Source organism: Podarcis melisellensis (assembly GCF_964234715.1).
Source record: "Podarcis melisellensis genome assembly, chromosome: 1".
NCBI lineage: Eukaryota > Metazoa > Chordata > Lepidosauria > Squamata > Lacertidae > Podarcis > Podarcis melisellensis.
The window spans coordinates 84,746,174-84,770,225 of NC_138528.1; the positions used below are offsets into that span (position 1 = coordinate 84,746,174).

At 44.0% G+C, this 24,052-nt stretch overlaps 1 protein-coding gene across 5 annotated transcripts in view; it reads right to left on the bottom strand.

Moving 5' to 3' along the window:
* The window catches only part of CFAP65 (cilia and flagella associated protein 65), a 41,901-nt gene that overhangs the window by 5,985 nt on the left and 11,864 nt on the right, over positions 1-24,052 (bottom strand). For all 5 annotated transcript variants that reach the window (XM_081924094.1, XM_081924093.1, XM_081924092.1 and 2 more), the window contains 19 exons: positions 23,649-23,786; positions 22,024-22,269; positions 19,521-19,745; positions 19,054-19,212; positions 17,936-18,101; positions 17,709-17,837; positions 16,504-16,720; positions 16,135-16,263; positions 15,167-15,343; positions 14,635-14,701; positions 13,144-13,254; positions 10,755-10,946; positions 9,206-9,364; positions 7,391-7,534; positions 7,083-7,199; positions 6,377-6,514; positions 4,568-4,630; positions 933-1,147; positions 50-208 (listed from right to left, as the gene is read on the bottom strand). In XM_081924094.1, the coding sequence (XP_081780220.1) occupies positions 50-208; positions 933-1,147; positions 4,568-4,630; positions 6,377-6,514; positions 7,083-7,199; positions 7,391-7,534; positions 9,206-9,364; positions 10,755-10,946; positions 13,144-13,254; positions 14,635-14,701; positions 15,167-15,343; positions 16,135-16,263; positions 16,504-16,720; positions 17,709-17,837; positions 17,936-18,101; positions 19,054-19,212; positions 19,521-19,745; positions 22,024-22,269; positions 23,649-23,786 (2,951 nt within the window). The remainder of the gene's footprint in view (positions 1-49; positions 209-932; positions 1,148-4,567; positions 4,631-6,376; positions 6,515-7,082; positions 7,200-7,390; positions 7,535-9,205; positions 9,365-10,754; positions 10,947-13,143; positions 13,255-14,634; positions 14,702-15,166; positions 15,344-16,134; positions 16,264-16,503; positions 16,721-17,708; positions 17,838-17,935; positions 18,102-19,053; positions 19,213-19,520; positions 19,746-22,023; positions 22,270-23,648; positions 23,787-24,052) is intronic.

The following is a 24,052-nucleotide window of genomic DNA, read 5'->3' on the forward strand; positions in this document are numbered from 1 at the left end:
AGCATATTCTGCCTTTGAACAGCAGAATTCTGGTTGAGGAGCCACCCACTTGATCACTGTCGACAGCATGTCTGTCACTAGCTGTGCCTCCTGTTCCGTGCAGCTTGCTAACGCCATCAAACTCGGAGATCCGCTTTTGCTCCTGCTCCTGCTTCTGCTCCTGCTCCTGCTCAGCGTATTCCTTCTGATTGTCGTCTTCTTAAGTTGGCTGGAAAGAGGACAACAAGGAGAATTAAAGTGCCTTGCCAAATGATACAAGAATGCCATGAACCACAGGTCTCTAGAAACAAGCCAAGATTTTTGTCCTCTGGCTCAGTTTGTTAAATTTCCCCACAATTCACAGCAGTGGATTGGAAGGAATCAGACTCACACACTGCTTTTCTCAATTCCAACATAGAAATGTTAAGAAAAACAACATGTAAAGCAGCTTTCGTAAGAGTGAGATTTACGTAAGATTCACAATTTCCTTATGCATTGGGTTGTATTCAACTAAGTCCTACCTAGAGTAGATGGTGTAGAGCAGTTGAAATTAATATGCTGGTCATGTTGTAAAGCAAGCTTCCCCTGAACTGAACTTGTGATTTTATTATTTTAACTGTTTTTAATTGTTATGTTTTTAAATTATTTGTGTTACTGTATATTTTAATAAAGGAAGTTTTAGTGTACTCTTAATTATGGATTGATTTTATATTTGTAAACCACTTAGACAACATCATAGCATATCAGTATTACAGTATATAAATTAATAATAATGTCCATTAACTTCACCAGGTCTACTCTGAGTAAGACCAGCACTGAATACCACCCATTGCTTTTTGAAGAAACCGTTTTGGATGCCAGTAACAAACAGCATCTCATTTATTTGTCTTGTAGGAGAATATACAGAGAACCAACATCTCCCCTGGGGACCTGGGGACAGGGGAAGGCCTTACCGGAAAAGGAAGTGCTGGGGCAGGTCATTAGGGAAGTTGACCAGGTAGTCATCAGTTGAGTGTGACCTGGCTGTAACCCCCAAGTGCATGAGGAAGGGCTTGGGGGGCTCCGGCTTCACCCACAACCTGCTGGCATCTTTGTTCCTCGTGAGCTTCCTCTGGCTGCGGCTGGCAGGAGGGTTAGGCACATGGATGTTCCTAATGGGTGGAAGAGTCTGTTGGGGTAGATTTTAAAAGGCACTCTTTAATGAGTGGGTTGGAGCCCTCCAAAGCCAAACACCACTATGTATTTTGTGTTCTCATTTTGTATTTGTATGTAGCAAACCACCCTGTCTTTTTGGATGAAGGGTGGTATACAGATTAAATAACAACCACCACCAGAACAAATTGCTTAAAAGAGGGGTTGGGGTTTCTTTCTGTTTTATACACAGTTCCAATTTTCAGCCTTCATCTTGGTTCTCCCATGAATTAGGCTGTGCATAGACCTCTCTCTCAAACACAAATGTGTGGAGAAAAGAATGGACTATATATATAAAAAATACAGTAATTACTCAGAACCTTCACCACATCATTCTTAGGGGCTCATTACTGGACTAAGAAGTACCCTCAAGCTAAGAACCTGCTCCTTCAGCAGAATTGTGATTCCCATCCAAGCACCACTATATATATATATATATATATATATTTGCTTTCGTAGATTTTCACGGGTACAGGAATGCAGGTTTTGGTGTCCTCGGGTGTCTTCCCGTGTAAAAGTTGGGGTGTCTAGGCGACGTTTCGACGAGGTCTCACTCGTCATCTTCAGGCTGGTGCTTTCGGCTTCTTGTTACTGGAACAGAGCAGGATCTCAGTGTTTGAGTTCCTATAAATACTGTTGAGGGGGTGTGGTGTATAGCCTCCAATGTTCTGGGCAGAGAGGGAGTTCCCAGGCTAGTGTGCCTTTTCTTCTTTTGTTCCTTAATTACTTGAGGGATATCTTGAGTGATTTCTTGAGTGATATCCTGAGTACCACTTAGGTGGGTCATTAGGTGTGGATTAGTTGCTAAAGTCTTTGTGTCTTGACCTCTTGAACTTTGTGAAGAGTTTTTCTGAGAAGATGGCTGTACTGCACTTAGTTGTGCTCTGGCTTGGCTTCGTGTATAGGGGCGAGCTGTGGTTTTGTGGCCTGTGTCAGCCAGATCTGTGTAGGGATTGCAGGGGGGTGCAGCATCCAGAGGTGCCACCATGGTTTGGCTACTGGATGGTGTCTGTAATTTATCTGTGGAGAGGGTCTGGGTTTGGGTCTGGTGTGGTTGATTGGTGATGGCGTTCTGTGTGCCTCTGGATCTGGTGTCAGTTTTTGTGGGGAGGGCTAATTTCCAGATGTCTGGCAAGCGGGATGTGTCGTCACGCTTGTTCATGTTGTGAGGGTGTTTCTCTATCTCGATGGCTTCCATGATTATTCTCTTGTGGTGATGTTCTATGTTAAAGAGCAATTTGGAATCTGCAAAATTAATTTCGTGTCCTGTTTCTTTCATGTGTTGGAAAAGAGAGGAAGTTTTTTCTTCTTTTTTGACGGCATTCTTGTGTTCTGCGATACGTGCATTTATTCGTCTGTTTGTTTGTCCAATGTACGTGGCTGGGCAGACTTTGCAGGGTATTTCATAGACCCCTTGGTTTTCCAACTGGATTTTATCCTTGGGGTTTCTGAGGATATTGGCTATTTTTTGGTTGGTGCAAAAGGCTGTTTTGATATTGTGTTTATGGAGGATTTTGCTAATTTTATCTGTAGTGCCCTTGATATAAGGAAGGAGGGCCATGCCATTGTTTTCTTCTGTGTCTTGGTTTTTGGGGGCTGTTTCTTTTTGGATTAGCTTCGTAACCCTGTTTTGCTGGTATCCATTGGCAATTAACACATTTGAGAGATTCTGTAACTCAGTTGTCAAGTGGTCTTTGTCAGCCAGGCGTTTGGTTCTGGAGATGAGAGTCTTGGCTACGGAGTTTATTTGTGCAGGGTGGTGGTGTGATTGTGCATGTAAGTAGCGGTTGGTGTGTGTTTTTTTCCGGTAGATAGTGTGTCCTAGGGAGCCATCAGGTTTTTTGTAGATTAGGACGTCAAGGAAGGGAAGTTGGTTGTTGGCTTCTATTTCCATAGTGAATTGTATTTTGGGGTGTAGGCTGTTGAGATGTGTGAGGAAGCTATCCAGTTTTTCCTTCCCGTGTGGCCAAATTACAAAGGTGTCGTCAACATATCTGAGCCAAAGTTTGGGTTTGTGTTCTGACTTGTCTAAAGCATTGGTTTCAAAGTGTTCCATGTACAGGTTTGCGATGACCGGTGAGAGGGGTGATCCCATAGGTGCTCCTTCTATCTGTTTGTATCTTTGTCCATTGTGGATGAAGTACGTGTTGGACACCAAAACCTGCATTCCTGTACCCGTGAAAATCTACGAAAGCAAATATATATATATATATATATATATGATCACACATACATATTCTGAATTTTTTTCTGTGCTGCTATATCACCAAATATCAAGGTAGTATATACTGCTCAAACATAAAACATCATTTAAAGATGAAATAAAAAATTCAAGAATACAGACAATCAGTAAGGCTAATCAAAATTAAACGGCTCCAAAGGTCTGTTGGCGCAAGTAGTCTTCAAGAGGCCTCCAAAAGTCAAAAGCAAGGATGCTTGCAAAATCACTGCTGAAACACAGTTCCACAGCATGGGACAGGCAACGTCTCTGGACAGAAGAACCACCCCAACAGTGAAGAAGCTGGATTGAGCTTCAGTTTTTTGACCCTTATCCAGCCCATTACCAAAGTCAGGCACTGGTTTACCATGCAGAGAAACAGAACTATGTGTCCTCAGCATATTGATGACAACACACTCCAAAACACCAGATGACTCTTCTCGGTAGTTGCTGTGCCCAGGAAGCCTGCTTGCCACATTGTGGTTAGACTATATGACTATTCCTTTCTTAAGGAAGATTGATTCTGTAGGCTGGAAGCTGAAGCTGTTTTTGCACAGCACTGATTGGCTGGTAGTGGTAACTTTTGATCCCATACCTGCCCAGAGCAGCTTTGCAAATTAAACCACCACAGCCCCCCCCCCAACAATACATTTTAAAAAAAATGCAAAGAGATTTTGGATCACATCAACATTTAAGTGGTAGTTCAGTAAACATTTTCAAAAGGCAGGCAGCTCACCTAAACCACTGGGGAGCAGGGAGTAATGGGACACAACTACAAAATCAGTATTTAAAATGGACTATGCAGTGTAGTGGAAAGGCAGACAGAAATCTGACACATACATCAAAGTGGTGGGGACTAGCTCTTGTTTTTGGATAATCCATATGCCCCCAAAATGCACTTTTCCTGATCATCATACTGGATTGCTACCCACCCTGCAGCAAAGCATTTTCAAATAATACAGAAAAGCTGTACAGTCAAAACAGACCCAACAAATGCTTTGATAGCAACACACAATTATTCTGTGTGCGTGGGCACTTCCATTCTGCCACCAAAATGCCAAATTCTTAATCAAGCATCCTAGCTCTGAAATAAGAGCCCCGTTGGTTCACTGCCCTATCAGTCACCCTCAGAAATCTCAACATATTCCACTTCAGAGAAGGTAACAGTCAACTTATTACCTTGTATTTCCGGATCACTGGATGTGTGGCAGAAAGCTTTGCTGACGCCAAGTTTGAAGCCCCCTAAACAAAGGGAAGAAAATCATAGTAAACATAACCATGATGCTGTTACACAATGACATAAAGTAAGGTACTCAATGGTGCAAAGTAAAGTATATGCAAATGTTTATAACAAAGCCCTGGCAATTTTGTTTGTTACTGTAAAAGACCCAAAGGAAGGTGCAGTTTTGAGCAGAGAGGCGCAACAGTCAATGGAGCAGGGGTTTAACCCTTTCTGTACCAGCCATTTTCCCCCTCAAGCTGCTTTGCCCCATGTGAGGTTCTAGATGGATAATCTGGAACAACATAGGGGGAAATTCTTCCTTCCTTCCTTCCTTCCTTCCTTCCTTCCTTCCTTCCTTCCTTCCTTCCCTAATGCAATAATAGTCTGCAATTTGCAAACAGAATGAAAATTCAGTGTTAAAAACGTAGCAATCACAACAACGTGTGTAAGAGATTTCGAGGAAATTGCCTACAGAGAAAAGGTTCAAAACTCTTTTCTCCCTTGCTCCTCTTCTGCTCACAACAACAGCCTCCTGAGATTCCTCTGCATTTTTGAAAAGGCATATAGCTGTGCTTTATAACATGCCTTTTCATATAACATGTACAAGTACACTAGTCAGGGAGCTGTAATTGACTGCAGCTGCCTGCTGAGTGCATCCTAACCAAAAATCCAAGTTTGCCTTCACGTAACTTGTGAAATGGCCTTGAATTTGTGCACTGAATGGCAGGAATTTAGTAAACTTCTGTGAAAATCTGCCAACTCGTGACACGGTTTGCATAAAACTGCAGAACAGTTATGGAAGTGGTCCCCCCCCTCTTTTTCTGTTCCCTTAATGTGCTCCATCTAAAAGGCACCTCCAGAATGTCAGTATTTTGTGGGAGGAAATCAAGTTGTGGATGAAAGCAACACATCCACTTAACAAACCCCAGACTTTTTGTCATTTGCAATGTGATGGGGAAATGTGTTGTAAAGTGGGATGGACAAGCGCCTAACAGGAGCACATATAAACACCCTGCAAGCAAATAAGGATGAATGCACAACAAACAGGTAGTCTGGAGGGGCCCTAAACATCCTGGCTTTATTTTCAACATGCAAATTAGCATATGTAGATAGATGAGGACAGGTGCCAATGAAGTAATCCTGACAAGTGTTATCATCAGAAGTGGAAATTTGCAGAGCATTGTATCTGACATGAATGCAAAGTTTTTATGAGTGTGAAGCAGGCAGATCTAATGCACGGGGACAATTCGCCTGGAATTTCTCCTGTGCAAGTTTCAGTGAAATGAACAGTCATTAATTAGGTTTGTGCAGGAGAACTTCGTGGAGGCTTGTGTCCTGGGTTAATTAATTTGAGGAGGATGCCGCTTGGATTTTCCACTTCAAGTGCTGCAATGTATTGGGCTTGCCCCACAGAAAGCAGCTCAGTTGCTAATAGGTTCTTAATATCACTTTTGTCTCCCCCCGATTTACATTTGGAAACTATATGTGGGAAAACAACCAGAAGATGGCTGAAAATACATATTTGTAAAGTCTGAACACTCACATAGCTTTCTCAATTGTGGGACCCAAGTCTCATTTGTGCCTGACCAGCCCACCACTACAAAGATGCCTATCATCACTTAAGTCACTTTGTGCCCTACATGTGCTTGCGAAACACCAATAGAATCATGTGATGCAGGTGTCACTTTGAACAGAAAACCCATCCAAAGAAGCTGTACTGTTCTTTTTTCAGTGCTAAAATCTCCCTCTCTGGAAGGCCAGCTTACCACTGGAAACTGTTTTAGGTTCTTCTGTGTATCCAGGTCTTTCTCTGTGATGGTGAACTCCACAGCCTGGCGTGCCTTCTCAGCTTCCCATTCTTGCAGCTCTTTCTCATACTGATCGAGTGGGTGCTGGGTAAAAATCTACAGGGGACAAACCTATGATTAACTCAGCATGTTTGCACTCCTGCTACTTCAGTACTCTGAGATGATGAAAAACCTGCTCTGCCTATAGACATATGTCTTCTAAGCATGAATTTCTAGCAAAACTCTGACTTTATTTTCTGACCTTATACACCAAATGTGTGGAAACAATAACTTGTCCAACCAATCAAAGCAAAGGGTTAACCGGGATCTCAAAAACCTCCCACCAACATCTCAGTAAGATTTAGAATTCTTAGTTAACACACAATCAAAGAGGGAACAAGGTGGTTGCAGAGCAGCAACTACAAGTGTTTGGACCAAGGACGAACCTCAACTGCAGCACCCTGAGAAATTATGAGGGGAGAAATTGAGCCATGCCTGCTCAACAGCATCCTCATTTGTTGTATGTATTTGTCACCTCATACAATAAGTTTCTAGGTGATATGCAACAGTGGTGCTATAGGAGTAGGTAATGTAATAGGAGTCGAGTATATTTCAGTAATCTAGCAACATCCTTGGGTTTTGGTGTTCAAAGAAGTGATGATCTAAAGTACACACTAATCCTCACCTCACATATCAAATCTATGTTGTAGAAGCATGGAATTTCACCAGCATACAGTGTGAGAACAAATGACACGCTCTCCCCAGCCTGCACAACTCCAGTCTCTGGAATAATGTCCATTACCTTGAAACAAAGAAAGTGGTTGTCAGAAGCATTAGCAGTGCATAATGGATCCCCACCAGAATGTTTTCAGAGCTATGGCTTCTAACCGTTAGGAAAGGAGGGTATGTGGCTTTCAGTACTCCAGCATCACAGTGGGAGAAGCCACAACACTGCCAAAGGGTACCAAGAGCAATCAGACAGATGAAGCTCACCACCATGGAATTGGAAGTCCCAGTGTGCCAAGAAAAAACAATGGCCTCATTCTCGGAGGCATTGTTGAGAAAAAAGAGTCGGCTGCATTTACTGTAGACTGGGATGTTGCCAAAACAAATCCGGGGATGAGATAAGTACACCGTCTGCAAAGAGAATAAACAGAGGGTGATCCCCTATCCTAACAAGACGGGATCTCATGTCTCCCCACCCACCCCTCCCCGTGAAAGGAAGCTAGCACAGTGCTACCAGTGGCAGACATTTAAGCAGCACTATATGCATGAAACATGTCTAAAAAAATACAGATTAGTGGTAGCAGCCTGTTTCACAAAACTCTCAGCTACAGATGTGATCCAATTACAACAATGCTTTCCTAGTAGGAGGCATCCGTATGGGAAGATTGTGAAAAGACTCCTAGTGTAGCTGAAGCAAAGTGTTAACCGGGATCTCAAAAACCTCCCACCAACATCTCAGTAAGATTTAGAATTCTTAGTTAACACACAAATATAGGTCAAAACCCCAGCTACTTCAAGGGGGCAACCTTCTGTGCTCATCTAGTTCTTCCCCCTCTCCCAGTTCTTTTCAACCCAAAGGGAAGGAGAAAGTCATGGTGGCAGCAACACATGCCACCTCTGCCCCACTTCCTGCTTTGGCCAAAATGAGATGGCTCTACTCATCCATCACCACCACTGCATCCATGATGAATATATTTTCAGAGAAAGCTTAAGCCTCACTGGAGAAAGAGCATGTGAGCTTTCAAATAATGTTTCAGGTGTCACATGCAGAACCTCCCTACTGTTGAATATATAACGGATCATACTATATAGTCACATTAGACTGACTTCACCTGTTTCAACGTTGGTAAAAGGCTCTACGTGGTAAGGCCTCCGCACCATAGTTATAAAATTTATAAGTAGCAACTGTGGAGATTGGTTGGGCAGCATGCTATATCCCTGCATCAGCGCTGCACGCTGCTGCAGCTGCTGCCTCTGGCATTTGAACTCTATCATGCAATCCCAATCAACCCCTGTGGCTTCCATTTACAAATGTTGCAGCAGTGGCATGAATCTTTCAATAATACTGAATTGTTTGGTTTGGTTTTTGCAGCCATCACACCACACTTGCAAAATCTGAAGCTGGCCATAGAATTCTACCAAAGGAGCATCGTGTGTCATCCCAGAGATGACTGAACAAGCAGCATTCAATTCTCAAAAAGCAATGACTCATTTGCAAGTTACTTTCTTGCAGTGGTCAACAATCTGGGTTTTGCAAAGCCTAGCGCTACTCATCCTTACTTGTGGGCATATCATAGTTGATCAAGGAGGCTAACATTTTAAAACAAAGCAAATCAAACAGCACCAGAAAATTAATAAGAAATCGCAAACAAAATAGGCCACAGAAGTGGAATTAAAATTGCATTACTGAGGCTCTTGTAATTGAACAGATGGTTTATCCAGTAAAAAACTGCTGGTTCATATCACAACAAAGAAGTTCTTCAAAACATGCACACCCAGAAACATCTGCAGTATGATAGGAGACTACTATTGCATGCCTGGTTCTTGAAGAAAAAACAACACTGATTTTGTGGTTTGTGGACCACAAATTGCATAGGCCTGGTTTAAATTAACCAATTGCACAAAGATAGCCATTGCTGTTTGGGTGAGAGGAGGATCACACAACACATTACTCAAGAGGAAACAGAACTACACAGAGAAGTATAGCTCTTGCGGTGCCAAGGGCTCATACAATTTGAAATCTCTGTTCTACGCCCTCCAACGTTCTTCCATGCTAGAAGCACACTATCCTTTTATACTTACCAGGCCAGGCACTGTTAATTTGGCAGAACCTGGTGTTGTCGCAGCACAAACCACTTTGTCGAATTGTGCTGATTCACCCATAACGTGTGGATCGAAGCCTATGCCTTGGAAGGTAATCAGAGCAGAGTCCCCTTCAAGGATGTGGATAGGTACCTCTACCTAGGCAGAAAAACGAAACACAAAGCTGCGACTGGAAGGGCTCTGGTTTTACTCTGGTGTTCAATAAGAGTCAAAAACAGCTTTGTTGGAGTACAGCAGCTATCTTGCGAGTTAAATCAGGGAAAGGATGTTCATGTCAGAGCCCAAGGGGGTTAGCAAAGCAAGGAGAGACAGAAACAAAATAGGCCTGTTACCTTTTGCTGGGAAATGTTCCAATCAGATTTCAGTCGGTAGTTCAAATCTAAAAACAGAGCTCTTAAGGCTCACAATCTCTGTCCTAGGAAGGCAAGTGTGCTTTTTACATGCTCAATGATATTCTTTTCTATTATTTTACACATGCCAAAGATGACCACTGAAACAGATTCTGGATTGAATTCTGCAAATTAAGCCCTGGTTGTGCATGGTTCAGAGCCATTTTAATCAATTTTAGTGTTTTTGATAAGCCACTGTGCACACGAACCAAGAGTTTCTCCCCACTTTTAGGGCTTTCCTGCACCATTGTGGCCTTGGGCAATGACTGCCCAGTTGTTTCTCATTTGTTAATCGCCATGTATCTTTCTGCAAGGTTGTGTTTCTTTGCAGCTATGTTTTTCCAGCAGTCACAATGCAGTCTTTTGTAACTACAGTAATGAAAATATGACAATAATTTTCACAGATAATATGCTTGTTACTGCTGTAATTGTATAGAACGTGGTTGTGTGGATTTTACGTCCACTCACTAGATTTTGCCTGAGGCATAACCAGCGGTGTATAGCCCAGCTCTTCCTTCCCATACTCCCCAATTTGTACATTTTAAAAAGGCTTTGTTGTATAATTCTCCAGTGGCAATTAAGGATATCAGAAACAGAAACAGGAGCAGAAATTGCCACAATTCCCATGTTTGCCCAAGGTAAGGAATGAAAGTCAAGGAGGTGAATACAAATGGCCCGGCGAGTGTTGGTTCCTCTGACACCAGGAGGGGGCGCTGGTGTGTGGGCACCTGCTTCATGCCCCCTCCACCCACACCTGGGGCCATGGCCCTTCTGGCAGCCCTGATTAAAAGTGTGTTGGGAAGCATATCCTGCAAAGGCTAAAATGCACCTGGAGCTTGTTTTGGCTGACTGTGTATAAAAAGCTCTCAGATAAAAAGGTGTTGGTCACATATCAAGTTTGCATTCTTAGGAATTCACACTGTAATGCAGCTTTGGGGCAGCAATTGGGGCTGAAAGTTGGAAGGACCAAGAAGCAGCTGCCCCAGCAGGAGTTATGCAGCAATGAACAATATGGGAATGTATTAGAACTCTTGTGAATAAGGGCAGTCAAAGAAGAAAGTTCTAAGCAGCTAGGTAGGAATGCTATGAGACACAAGCTCCCAAAGGAAAGTGCTTGTTCTTAAAGGTGCCAGCCTCACCGAGTACATTTTGGCTTCCAATGGTGAAAAGATCCATTCCGTGTGTGCTGTCAAGCCTGGACCAATCTCTCCTCTTGGATTCAGGCAGACAAACACCCCATGCTGGTAATTCTCTTCCTGTACTTTCATCAGAGCATCCACTTGGATTTCATACATTGCAGTTGTGGCACCTCCATTGTACAGTTCATAGATCTGCAAGAAGAGAGGGGAAAGACTGGTTAGCACTGGCTTTCAAGATGCTCACATGGTCTGGTGTGGCTTCTACTGGGTCTTCTACTAAGTAGTCCCTATTAGAGGAAACCTAAGCCTGGCAGCTACAATCTTAAATGTTATTCCTTAGCAGAATTCCAAAGTTCTATATCAATCTGTGACAGCTAACCAGCCAGCAGTGTTTTCTCAGAACGCTTGGAACAGTTCAGGAAATGATATGAGAGAAGGATTCTCTTTGAGGTATTTTATTTACATCATTCTCTGCTATGTGGCAAATGAAATGGACTGGATGAAATCAGGATGAAGAAGGTTCTCCCACAATACGTATGCAAGAGACTGGATCAATCAATGTGTGATAAATGAACATGTAGTGCCACTTTTTCCTTATGCGGACTGTTGAGTGTAGTCTAACTGCTGGGCACAAAGAAAAATAAAATGCAGGAACAGAGGGGGATTTATAGAGAAGTATCAACAGGGAAAAAGTGGGGTCCTGAACTCTTGTGTTAAGTGATTCTCCAATGTAAATGCTCCTCCTGCAGTTCTCCACCCCCAGTCAGACATTCCAGTCTCTGGGCTCATCCACACTTCCACTTCTCCTAGGCCTAGAAACCATGGGTCCAAGTGGTTTTCAGCTTGTCTTGTGCTTGTCAGACCCGGAGGGTCTGAGTGGTTTTCTGTTTGCCCCGCCACTGTCTGTGGGAAATCCCCTTCCTTAGCGCTGAATCGGAGCAAACATCAATACACAGAAAACCCGACTGACGTTTGCTCTGATTCAGTGCTAAATAGCAGGTTTTCCAGGAGAAAGCAGTGGGACAAGCGGAACTCTGGATGAACCCTCTGCAGGAAATGAATTAAAATGGCATGGAGTAGCTGCTGAAAAGGACAACTGGTGACCAGTCCTCCCCTGCAAATGTCCCTATGCCTGCATTGGCCTTAAAAAAGCACTAGAAAACCCATGCTCACTTTATAGTTTGTAACATCACTCTTGCCCAAAGCATGACATTTCTTCTGCCACCTATCACCCTGTTACTTCTTTTTTTCCTTTTCCTTTTTAATTTGTTTGCACATTTTTCATTTACAGCCAGTTATAATTATTCCAGTTACAGACATCATCTCCTAATTCTTCTCACCTGGACTTTCCAACCTATCTTTCCTTGACATTCTAACCCAGGCACTTTAGTTTGCTGCAACTCCTAAAGCTTTCCAATCCTTCCCCCCCTTTCACTCTTTGTTGTGTTTTCTGGTGTTCATATGTTTAACCCTACTTGTAAATTTATATTTATACCGCTTCGTTTTAAATACTCCTAGTTGTTTCCACTCACTTAATACTGTTGTTCTCTTTGTATTTCTTATTTTGGCCATCATTGTGGCAAATTCTACATATTCTGTTAGTTTAAGCAACCACTGGTCTTTGGTCAGGGTTTTCCTCTTCTTCCACATTTTAGCATATAGTACCCTTGCTGCTGCTGTTGCGTAAAGGAAGATGTTTTTTACTTGATCTGGAATTTCCTGTCCTATTTTAGCTAACAGGAATGCTTCTGGCTTCTTGGGAAATAAACATTTAAGCATCTTCTTCAGTTCTTAGTAAATCATTCCCCGGCATTTATTTATTTATTTATTTGCAAATTCGCATTACCACCACATGTGGATTATGATCCCTCCTTGTCTAAACATTTCCAACGTAAGTTGGAGCCTCTTTTATACATTTTAACCAGTTTGCTGGGCGTTAAATGCCATCTGAAGATCATTTGGGGGGGGGGGTTCTCTAATTGTGTAACATGCTGAGAATTTTAGTGTTTTTCCATAATTTTTTCCATGCTGATAATTCTATACTAGGTAAAGGTAAAGGACCTCTGGACGGTTAAACCCAGTCAAAGGCGACTATGGGGTGCAGCGCTCATCTTGCTTTTAGGCTGAGGGAGCCAGCATTTGTCTGCAGACAGCTTTCCAGGTCATGTGGCCAACATGACTGAACCACTTCTGGCACAACAGGACACTGTGACGGAGGCCAGAGCGCACAGAAGCACTGTTTATCTTTAATTCTATACTGTTCCTCCTCTTGGAAGGTACCTGCCCATACAGATCTGGACCTCTGAATTTTCTTTTCTCCTCATTGCTTTACAACATTCTGTTGGGAGGGTGGGGGAGCAGTGGGGGGGAAAGACTTTTGATGCCTCACCTGTTTAGGAGGGTCATAGGTGCCAATAGCAATAGGCGTGAACATATGCTTGGTTGAAGTGAAGTGAATGTATCGGCGCTCCATTTGCAGGGTCACACCAATAAAGTTCAGCTGCAGATGCAGAATAATTGTAGGGGTGGGGGGAGGAATAGACTTAGTTTGTACCATGCAGATCACAAACACACGGATTACAAAAGCAGAAGACACCTTGCGCTTGCTTCACTCAGAGGGGCCATGCAGAGGAAAGCGTAACAGTATGAAATGAAGGGTCTTTCACTCTTGCCCTTCGAAGATAGTTGAAGCAGTATGGCTTCAGGGAATAGCTTGGCAGCATTGTCAGGAATTCTCCTCTTTAACTCTCCCACTGAAGAGGTTTAGGGAACATGCGGTTAAAGAGTTTCTGGCCACTTGGCTGACTAGGATGTGTGCCCCCCAGCCGGGACCCCTGCACTCAGCTGCCCCTCTGGGCAGCCATCAAGACCTGTGCCAAATGGGCAGAGCCAAGAGAGCCCATCCAAGGGCTTTGCACAAAGGCACAGTTAAGCCTTGTGTTTTCACAGCCTGCTCAACAGGCTGGATTTTCAGCTGACAATGGTCCCTGAAGTGGGGCAGCGGGGAAAAGAAAAATAAAGGGTGATGGGAACACAATACTCTCACAGGAAATCTTGGGCACCTAGTGGAGGTTCAGTGGGCCATGAGAAAGGTGCCCATTGGAGCACAAGGTGACTTTGACTCTAACTGACAAGTCGAAGGGGAGCGAGGAAAAAAACAGGAAAGGCAGGCAAAGTTCAGAATTTGAGGACAACCAAATGCAGGAAACACGAGTGGCATAAGGGAAGATGGCATGAAGTAATAAAAGGATGGTGGCTCATGTTTCTGCTTGGGAGGAATGATCTTTTCCCACAGCACTCCACAAAGTTATCTAGTCAGGATGTGAGCCAAAAGTGAGGTCTCTGCGTGAAGGAGGAGGAGGATTCAGAGAGCTGGAAATGAGAGGATGCTTCCTAGAAAAGTGCTTGCTGAAGGGAAAATTCTGCCATCCATGTGGCCTTACTGTGCAGGGAGTAGAATAGTAGAAATAAAATATGGCTATATGCATGAAGAGCTGTAGTTCTAGGACAGATTAAGGTGTGAATACCTGAGGCCTGCGGGTTCAGGACAGGATACAATTTTAATTAACAATAACCAGTGTTTTTTGGGGGGGTTACTCAAGAGTACACACTACTGGCATCACTCTTTTTTTGTTGTTAAAAAGTGTGGCGCTTACCATAACAACTTCATGGTGAATATTTTTCTAGGAAAAAAGCACTAATAATAATAATAATAATACCAAAAGGCATCCTTTGTCCCTCCATCCAAGAGAAGGCAGCTTCAGGAAAACAATGTCTCCTACTGCTATACCATTAAAGGAGCCTGACTGGCTCTAGGAAAGGGTTTTGGAAATCCTCACCAGTGAGGACCGTTTCTGAACCTCTCAGCCCAGTATCATACCAGAATTTCTCGGCCATGGGAGATCTTCAGCAGGACTGGAAGCCGATCAGTGCCAATGAAATCATGTCTAGCAAGGGGAAACAAAAAACCAATATCAGAAACACACGTAGATGAAACCGTTCCAGACTTTTAAGAAGGAGAATCCTGCCTCAAACAGCAGATTAGTGACAATACATTTACCTGCTAAGAGCTGAACTGTTGCATAAAGAGCCAGAAGGACAGATATGTCTGGACAGATACATTCACCTAGAAATGCCCTGTTTTCTACAAACAGGGCACTGAAAAACTGGGCTTTGGAGGAAATAGAATCCATACAGCTGTTGGCTTTTTCATGGTGCAAGGCTATGTTACTGATGGTGACTTTTTCTGCCTGGGTGTCACACTTAAGACAACCTTGATAATGCCCAAGGACAGAAGATGGCATACTCAAGGGGCCCTTGTGCTGGTGGACGCTAATTAGGAGTATACCTTGGCGTTTGGGTTTGGGATCAATTTCCACATGGGGAAAGAAGGAACCACAGCATGTAGGTACCTGTAGGATAAGTGTATAGCTTGCTCTTGCCCTGGAAGAAGCTTTCCTGCCTTGGGGGAAATGGCAAAAAGCTGGTTATCCTGGATCCGCATCTGATGCAGCTCACTGGGGTCAAACTCTGTGCTTTCTGCCCAGTATTCCATTTCAATCCTCTGGTCAGAAGGAAACAGAAAGGCCCTGGGAAGCAGGCAGAACAAAGCAAAAGGCATCACTTAATATTGGAAACCAAAAAGAATCAAGATATGAAAACCAAGAGAGCAGCCTGCCTTATGGTCACATTGACAAAGCTCCCCAACCCTGAGCTGGGCAATATGCATAAAATTTAAATAAATAAACTGCTGCACCCAGGAAAAGCTGGTGATGGGCCACCTAGTCCAACTTCTTGCTTGAGAAAGTAATTGAGAGCTAGAGTATTCTCAGCCTCCTAGGTATGAGTCTGGCATTACAGGGGGTTGGACTAGATGTCCCTTGGGGGTCCCTTTCAACTCTGCAGTTCTATGATGCTATGAATATCTCTAGCAATAGGGAGCCCATCTGCACCCTAGGCCATTGGTTCCATTGCTAAACTGCTCTTATTGTTAAGATGCTTCTCCTAACAGACACAATCAGTCCCTGTCTTTGCTGTGCATGTATTTAGTTCATGGAATCATAGAGCTGGACGGGACCCCAAGGGTCATCTACTCCAACCCCCTGCAATGCAGGAATCTCTAAAGCCATAAACATTTTCTTGTGCCTTACAGGGGGCCAAGGAGCCCTTTGGGACATAAAGACCTGCAACCTGGCCACTGGCAGTCCCTCCAACAGAGGTTTTGTGTATCTGCATGTTAAAGAAGCCATGCCTACACTGTGAGTCCTATGTAAGTTCCTGCTAGGGTGGGTGGCTGTTCTAGATGCCTGCCATCAGAATTCTACATGGCTGTCCTAACTACTCCCTCCTTCGTTAGGGCCAGGAAGTGAGGATTACTCACCAGCTCACGGGTATCCCCCCCTTGTTTTGTAGCATCAGCACAACTACCGAGGGCACACTTCTGACAGGAGCTGCACCAAAGTTGAAATCCAGCATGACAGGAGTGTAAACTGGAGGGATTAGCCGTGTGCTTCAAATGAAAGAGAAATTGGATGTGAGAAAAATCCATGAAGAGGTGTTCCATGGTGGGGCTGGAAATCCCCAAGTCTTGCTCACACTCACACCATATTACCTAGCACTTGTTTGCCAGAATAGAAAAGGGAAGGAAGCTGTTGTTTCAGACTGTGAGGATATCAGGAGTACTGTATCCCTGTGTATGAAGCAGAAGAACTAGGGGTTCAGGATCTGGCAGAAGATGAACTATTCTTACCTATGCCTGGTAGGCACTCTGAAGGTGAGCTCCTGTGGTGTTGGATCTAGCTCCAAATACTGGTTCAGAGCCTCCAAAGAGAAAAGCCGCCAGAGAAACAGCTTACTGATGCCACTGGCACTTCCTGTCCCACAGGCATCCGTGATGCAGATGGATGGATAGACACCTGTTGCTGTCACCTGGCAAAGCGGCTGCTTTTCCCCAAGAGGATTCGCGGCTTGCATGGGGAGACAAAACAGACTTGCAGACTAGGCATCATAAAAGTAAAACTTTTATTATGATTTTATAGATAAATGTCTCCCTTTCCCCACATTTGCGGACTGCAAATCTCCCTTAAGGCTGTGCTACTTCTTGCAGACTGTGTTTTTCTACTGCATAAAATGCTGTTCCTAGAAAGGGGGCCAAAGCTAGAGGATATCTTATGAGAGCAGACGCTCTTAGAGTCAATCCCCAGTATCTCCAAATAGGAAAGACCCCTATCTGAAACCTAGAAGCTACAGCACCAGATGGACCAGTAGTATGATTTCTTTCCCCAGATAATGCTGAATTGAACTTTGTTCTGCAAGTGTCACCAGCACCTCCTGGCTATTGCTACTGACAATGAAGTCAAGGGAGGGCAGATGTCACGTTTGTGGGATCTACTTTTTGGGGAAGGGGTGACAAACCCCTGAGGTTTCTGCACCATCCTTCATAATTTCTCCACTCCCTGTTACAGTTTGGGAGCCTACAAACCAGTTTGCATTTTGGGTGAACAACAGAAGGATTATTCTCTTCTCTGTTCAGTCTATTACTGCACATGGAAGTCTTGGGCATTACTGTCAGTGAAGTGGATTTATAGGAGCTTTCCACAAATGACTAAAGATGGTTGGGGTCCACACTTTCTTCGATTGTGAGAGAAAGCCCTCAGGTTAAACAAAGGAGACCCTGAACCCCAATGCCAGATATTCATTTGAGGGCAGAATAGGGGAAGATAGAAGCAAATAAGATAAAAAGGGGAGCTCTCTTTCTGCCTCACAATCCCACAATTTAGGCTAAACCTTCTATCACCACATCACTCATTCCTCTGCCGCACAGGTTTTCTATAGGTTTGATGTGTAGTCAAACAGATGGAGCCTTTTCATCTGGTGTGGAACCTCTCCCTGCTGAGCCCACCCCATTAATAATATCCTTGGTGTGAGGCTGCTTTCATACTTTCCATTTCTCACCTTTGGGAGTGGAAATGGCATAATAGATTGTCCAGATGTAGTGCAATTGGCGGGTTGGCCTAATAATCCCGCGTACAAAGATCTTTCCCCGAGCAGGAATTGTCCCTTTGTAGTGGTCAAGTTCTATTGCTGTGAGGAGGAAAGACAAAAAACAAAATTGTGAGTATGGATGGGGAGAGACTTTAGGCAGCTGCAAAGCACAAGAAATCTGTCTTTCCATTAAATACCTAAGGAGTCGCTGGCAACTTCTTCAGGGTCACATGGTCCAGTGATCAACTGCTCCACACTAAGGACGTATTTTAAGCAGCAGGCTCCGTTGTTAAAGAAGGCAAATTCACATGACTGTGTGCTGCCAACCAGGATGTTGCCAACAGCTACCTGCTCTTTTTGTCCCTGCAGAGCAAGTACAACACAGGAAGTTTATTAAGAGATGCTGACAATGGGTATTCCATGCAAATAAATTCTGAAATTTAATACACTGAGGGAAAAGAATAGCATCAGAGGGGTAGGCCAAGGGTCTCATTAGGATCACTATTCAATCCATCACTGCCAGCAGCAGAGGGGGTTTTTCCCTGGTGGAACCCACCAGAACACAGTTCCAGGAACTTTTTTTTGTCAAATCTGCTCACCTTCTCTGGTGGGTACAACTATCTCCCCGAGGAAAACCCTCTTCTCCCAGCCTCTTGCGTGGTCTGGGGCAAATCCACACGCCAGAGCAAGCGCAAAGCAAGGGCTAGGGCACTGCGGCTGAGCATGGCCAAAGGGTGGACAGTGCTCTGCTGTTCTGGGTATACCTCGCAGTGTTGCTTGGTGAGGGGAGGAAATGCAAGCAGTCCTCCATTTTCCCATCAGAGAGCGCGGCAGCAAGCTGTAGAAGGGCAGCCATGGGGCAATTTCACTCATGGAAGGGGCAAGCATGTGGCAGGAAATGATGCTCTGCCAGCAAAGGTCAACCGTGGGCTGGATGATGGCAAAAACAGTAGGCACTCTTAGGAATAAGAACCTCCATCCTGCTTTGCAAAGCCATTCCCAAAACCTGTTGGCCTGTTCGTTGGTGCCAAGTGACGATGCCAGCATTGGAAAAGAGCAGTGTGCCTCTGAGCAAGTGCAGAGTGTTCACCCTCTGACCCCCCTGCAACTGAGCAGTACTTTTTTCCTAGGAAAAAAACACACTGGCCAGCAGATAGAGGCTTTGTAGCACTACCAACTGGAAGGGATATGTCCAGGCTTCCATAAATGGCAGGTGTCATCTGGGTATGCTTAAACTATCAGCTCTGTGATTGGACTTCCACCCTCTTCCAACATGGTCTTGATTACTTCTCCTACCCCGTATGCTGTCACTTACTGTTAAAGTGCCCTGTGATCCTTCGCCGATAACCCGCAGGATATAGCGGGCAGTCTTTGGGGTATTGTCTTCCAGAATCTCTTGCTCTCTCCACACTATCACCCAACTCCGCAGAAGGTATTTGATTTGCTCACTGGGAGTGAAGGTCCATGTCTGAGCCTGAAATCGCATACAAGAGAGAAGGCTGAGCGGGGATTCACAGCACTCCGCCTTTCTGGGATGCAGCATCTGGGTGAGCCGGTTGCTAGGGATACAGGAGAACCCACAGGGAGAACCCAACTTCCTCTTCTCCCCACTTCTACACCCAGAAGCATGCAGGGGTGAGTCCATATATCTAACAAAACATTTGTCTTGGAACTGGTTTCACATTTATTGCTATCTTTGGCTTGGCCCAAGGAGGACTTTGCTATATTTCAATGTAATTGCTTCAGATTGCTTAGTGGAAACAGTGACCAAGGTCTACTCACCAAAGCTTCATTGGGCAATATAGTTCCTTCAGCAGGCTGCACAGATAAAAGGTTTTTGTCTGACTGCTGGATTTTCCACCTGAAGAGCATGGGTAACCGGGTGCAGTTCTTGATAGTGAAGGTGCGTGAGGAGGAGCTGCCCACATATGTGGGTTTGAAGTACAGGCAGCCATCACCTTCTAATAGCAAGACCAGGGGCTCAGCACTGCTCTGAAGGTGGAGCTCCTGAGGAAGCAAACATCAGCAAGAATCTTCAGCCAATGTTGAAAGCCACAGCACTTTCACAGGAAAGTTGAGCTAGGTTCTAGGCTGGCATGGACAGGCCTGGGAAAACTGAGACAATACACAGAAGGAGGCACAAGGGCAACGCTGCCAAAACAATTTTTTCCATTTGTGAAGTTCTAGAAGTGCCATTAAACAACGGTTTTCAAGTGCAAGGTAAACCATTATACTGAACCAGGAACTGCATGAAGGTGTGTGCATGGGATGGTGTATAAACATCGTCTATAGCACCTAGATTGAGCGAGAATAGCCCGGCAGATGTGAGATGCAGCACTCCAAATCTCTTCACCCAGGAGAGAAACAAAGCAAGCTGCCACTGTGGTTTAATTCTCTATCTTCATGTCAGTCTCCAGCCTGACAATTTTTTGGCAGTCTAGAAACTTTTGGAAGCTGATATAAACCAAAACATGTGCATGTGCAGGAAGGCCTTTCCTCGTGAACCAATTTTCCCAATCATTAAAGGCGACGTAAGGAGCACAGGAACATAGGAAGCTGCCTTATACCGAGTCCAACCATTGGTTCATCTAGTTCAGGACCATTTGCACAGACTGGTAGCAGCTCTCCAGGACTTTAGACAAAGAATCCTTCCCTGGAAGATATATGGGATTGATCTTGCATGCAAAACACATGCTCTACCTCTGAGCAACAGTCCCTCCTCAATTCATGACAGTTGTTATTCATATATTGCAGAGGATCTAGGAGCCTCCTCTAACGGAGCACTTCTTTTATGTTTTCATAATAGTTAAAACAGTTATCTTGTACATTGGCTGTGATCACCACATAGAATGCAGTCACTTAAATGTCACCAGAGCTACCAGTGAAGTGATGGCTGGCCACCTTCCTCCAACCCATCAGTAGGTTATTTTGCCTTTTGAAGTGTTCTTTGCTAGGAGAGGCTCAGCTTTCCCAAATAGCTGAGATCTAAGTAGTCAAACAAAATACCGTATTTTTCGCTCTATAAGACGCACCAGACCACAAGACGCACCTAGTTTTTGGAGAAGGAAAACAAGGAAAAAAATGTTCTGAATCTCAGAAGCCAGAACAGCAAGAGGGATTGCTGCGCAGTGAAAGCAGCAATCCCTCTTGCTGTTCTGGCTTCTGGGATAGCTGCGCAGCCTGCATTTGCTCCATAAGACACACACACATTTCCCCTTACCTTTTAGGAGGGAAAAAGTGAGTCATAGAGCAAAAAATACGGTATGTAATCTAGTCACTAGAATACCACTTTTTATGTCCATGATAGTTAAGAGAATACACTGAAGACATTTGCAAGGTGTTTGGCAGAAGGAGAAGGAAGTAAACAACTCCCTCCTACCCACCCAAGGACTTTTGTACCGAAATCAGCTGAGCACATGGACCTACAATAGCAAGGAGCTAAATAACATGAAACAGCTTTCCTTTCCTCATGGTTTATCTACTTTATGCTGCACTGCATCAGAAAACAGTTTTATTTGATGGATTCTATACATTATTGGGGAGTTTTAAATCTTACCTGACCTAGACTGATAATTTTGATTTTAAGTATTACAAGTTGTCTTGGGACCTATTTTGCAGCTGATAAACAGAATGAAAGACAAAAATAATGCGTACTTCAACCTCATTCAGCCCATGTGGAAGATGACCAAAAACCATACTACTTTTAAAAAATAGGGTAAGATGTGGTTTCCAGTGCATCAAAGAATTCTTTGCATTTATTACCCGCCCTTCACCCTAAGGTCCCAAGGAGGATCACAATAATTTAAAATACAACATTAAAAACCATTTAAAACAAATTATAGTCACATGAATAGTGTGGCTCCTCAAAAGAATCACCTCAAGTATTGAAGCGTCAAACTAAAGAAAAGAGATTAAAAAAATGGTACTGCTGTGGGCTGGGTGGGTAGCCTTTTTTTTAAGGCTAAACAAATGCTCTCAACATTGAACTATTACAGCAGGAGTGTGCTTAGCCTCCAAATCATTAGAATATTAAGATAAAGAAATTAGGGGTCACAGAATTGTAGAATTGAAAGGGACTACCAGAATCCTATTGCAGTCCAATGCAGGAATCTTTTGCCAAGTGTGAAGCTTGAACCCACAACCCTGAGATTAAGAGCCTCATGCTATACCAACTGAGCTATTCCAGGGTGTTACAGACAGGGTGAAGGGGTATGTCCCTCTTCACCGTATAGTGATAAAATGGGGCAGAGAATGAAAGGAAGAGTCTACCTCTTCCTGCCCCTACCTGGGTGAAGGAGGGCCAGAAATTGAACTGCATGGACAAGATGTGCTGCTGTATAGATGTTTCCACTGGGCAAGTTGAGAGGAGAACGATCTGGTGAGCTCCAGGTGCAATATATCCACAGTTGGGCTTCACTAGGATGGAAGGACACTTCTCCCGGCTTAGGCTGAAGCTTATGGCAGTGCTACCCACGTTGGAGAGCAGCATGCTGCGATACGTGGTGATGTTTGGGCTCACCGGAGGGAAGACCTAGAAGACAGGAAGAGGTTTTGGTTGAAGGAATAACTCATCTGCATTCTTCTCTTCTTAGCATCTCTGCCTTGAATGGCCAGTTGGGAAAGGCTGCACTTCTTCAAAAGACAAAGAAAACAACGAGGGCCACAAAAAATGCATAAAATCCGACTCACTTTCCAAGATCACGTCCATGAGTTTAACATTCTTACCCCTTTTATTGACTGGCGTAGAAGAACAAAATTAAAATCCCAAGCATGAACAGCAAGCTACACCTGTGCAAAAATTAACCTCATTTTGGAAGGGAGGCGCATGATTCAGAGACGACGTGTGCACACTTCCCTTTGCATGTGCACCTGTACATGATTCTATTGTGGAGTTACTCAGCTTCCAGCCATACTCTCACAGGACACACACTTGGGGTTTCTGTCTTGCTTTCCAAGCACCTTGCCTATTTATCTGATCAAACATTTGTTCAGCACTGTCTTTAAGGGGGCGGGGAAGTTTTAAAACACTTTTATGCTTTAAAACCTGCTCTGGATGTGGGGGGGGGAGAGAAGATTTAATGATTGACATACGGGCTGGCCGATCAGCACTGTGCACAGCCTTTTCAAGTGCCAATTGGAAGTATGGGTTTCCCCTGAGCTTAAACAGACCAATCCACAGCAAGCTCACCACTCAAATGTTGTAAGTCTGTAGACACCTAAATAGAATTAAAGGAGCTATGGTTTAGTTCAAAAACCCAGGCTTGAACAAGTGCCTCCTGTTGTAAAGAATAGGAAAAATTGCCTCCTTTGTTATTGTTCCCATTTTACAGATGGGCAAACTTTGACTCCAGAAATAAAGGGAGGGCCCGCAAATATGCTTTTACCATACTTTAAAATTGGCAGGTATTTCCCCTTGGAGGTGGATCCCTTGTTGACTTCTGCTGTCACTGACTGGGTTGAGGCACCAGCCGAGACATACTAACCCAGAAATTCTGCTAAGGAGAAAATAATAATTTCCCCCAAAATAGAAGAAGCAAGGGAAGAGATCAAGAAAGCCACTCCAATTTCTACTTTATCAGGAAAGGACACAATGCAAGGCTCTGGCTAGGTTTGTAAGTACACTAAAGCAGAAAGAATGCTGGAGTGACTGAATGAGCCCTCAATCCAGTATGCCTAGATCAGCAAGTGCTCATCTCTGTGGCCACTGGGTGTCCTCGTCATGACTTTCCAAAATTTGTTCCTTTCTGGAAAACGGAAAGAACAGAAACCAACATCTCATTATTGCAGGGAAATGAAAGAAAGATTGTAAAACACATTTCAGACACACAAAACTAACAATGAATCCTTTCTACTTTGCAGGCAGTAGATGAGAAACACTCCACCCCAGAAGGCAAAGGCTATCCCTCTCACCTTGTGACAGTCCAAGTCGTACTTTGGGATAAAGTGCTGCCGCCCAGGTTGAAAAGTGTGTCCGCGCAAGGAGATGGCTAAGTCCCAGGATGGGCACATGGTGATGGGCTCCTCAATGTTGTTGAAGTTCCGCAGCACCTGCCAGCAACAAACAAAATATTATTAATTTTAAGATTTGTTAGTCGCTATAACCTGCCAAAGACAAGCCAAAGTGACTTACAACCAAACTAGGGTATGCTGGGATCTCTCTGATGAGCAGCACGATACAGCAGAGCTTCATCTGTGCTCTACCTTAATGCCCTGCCATGGGGTTCCAAGCCAGAATTTTGTAGCAGAAAGAGAACAAAACTGCCCTTCAGCAGGAATCCCCTCACTAATCATCATTTCTCTTTTTTAAATCTGTT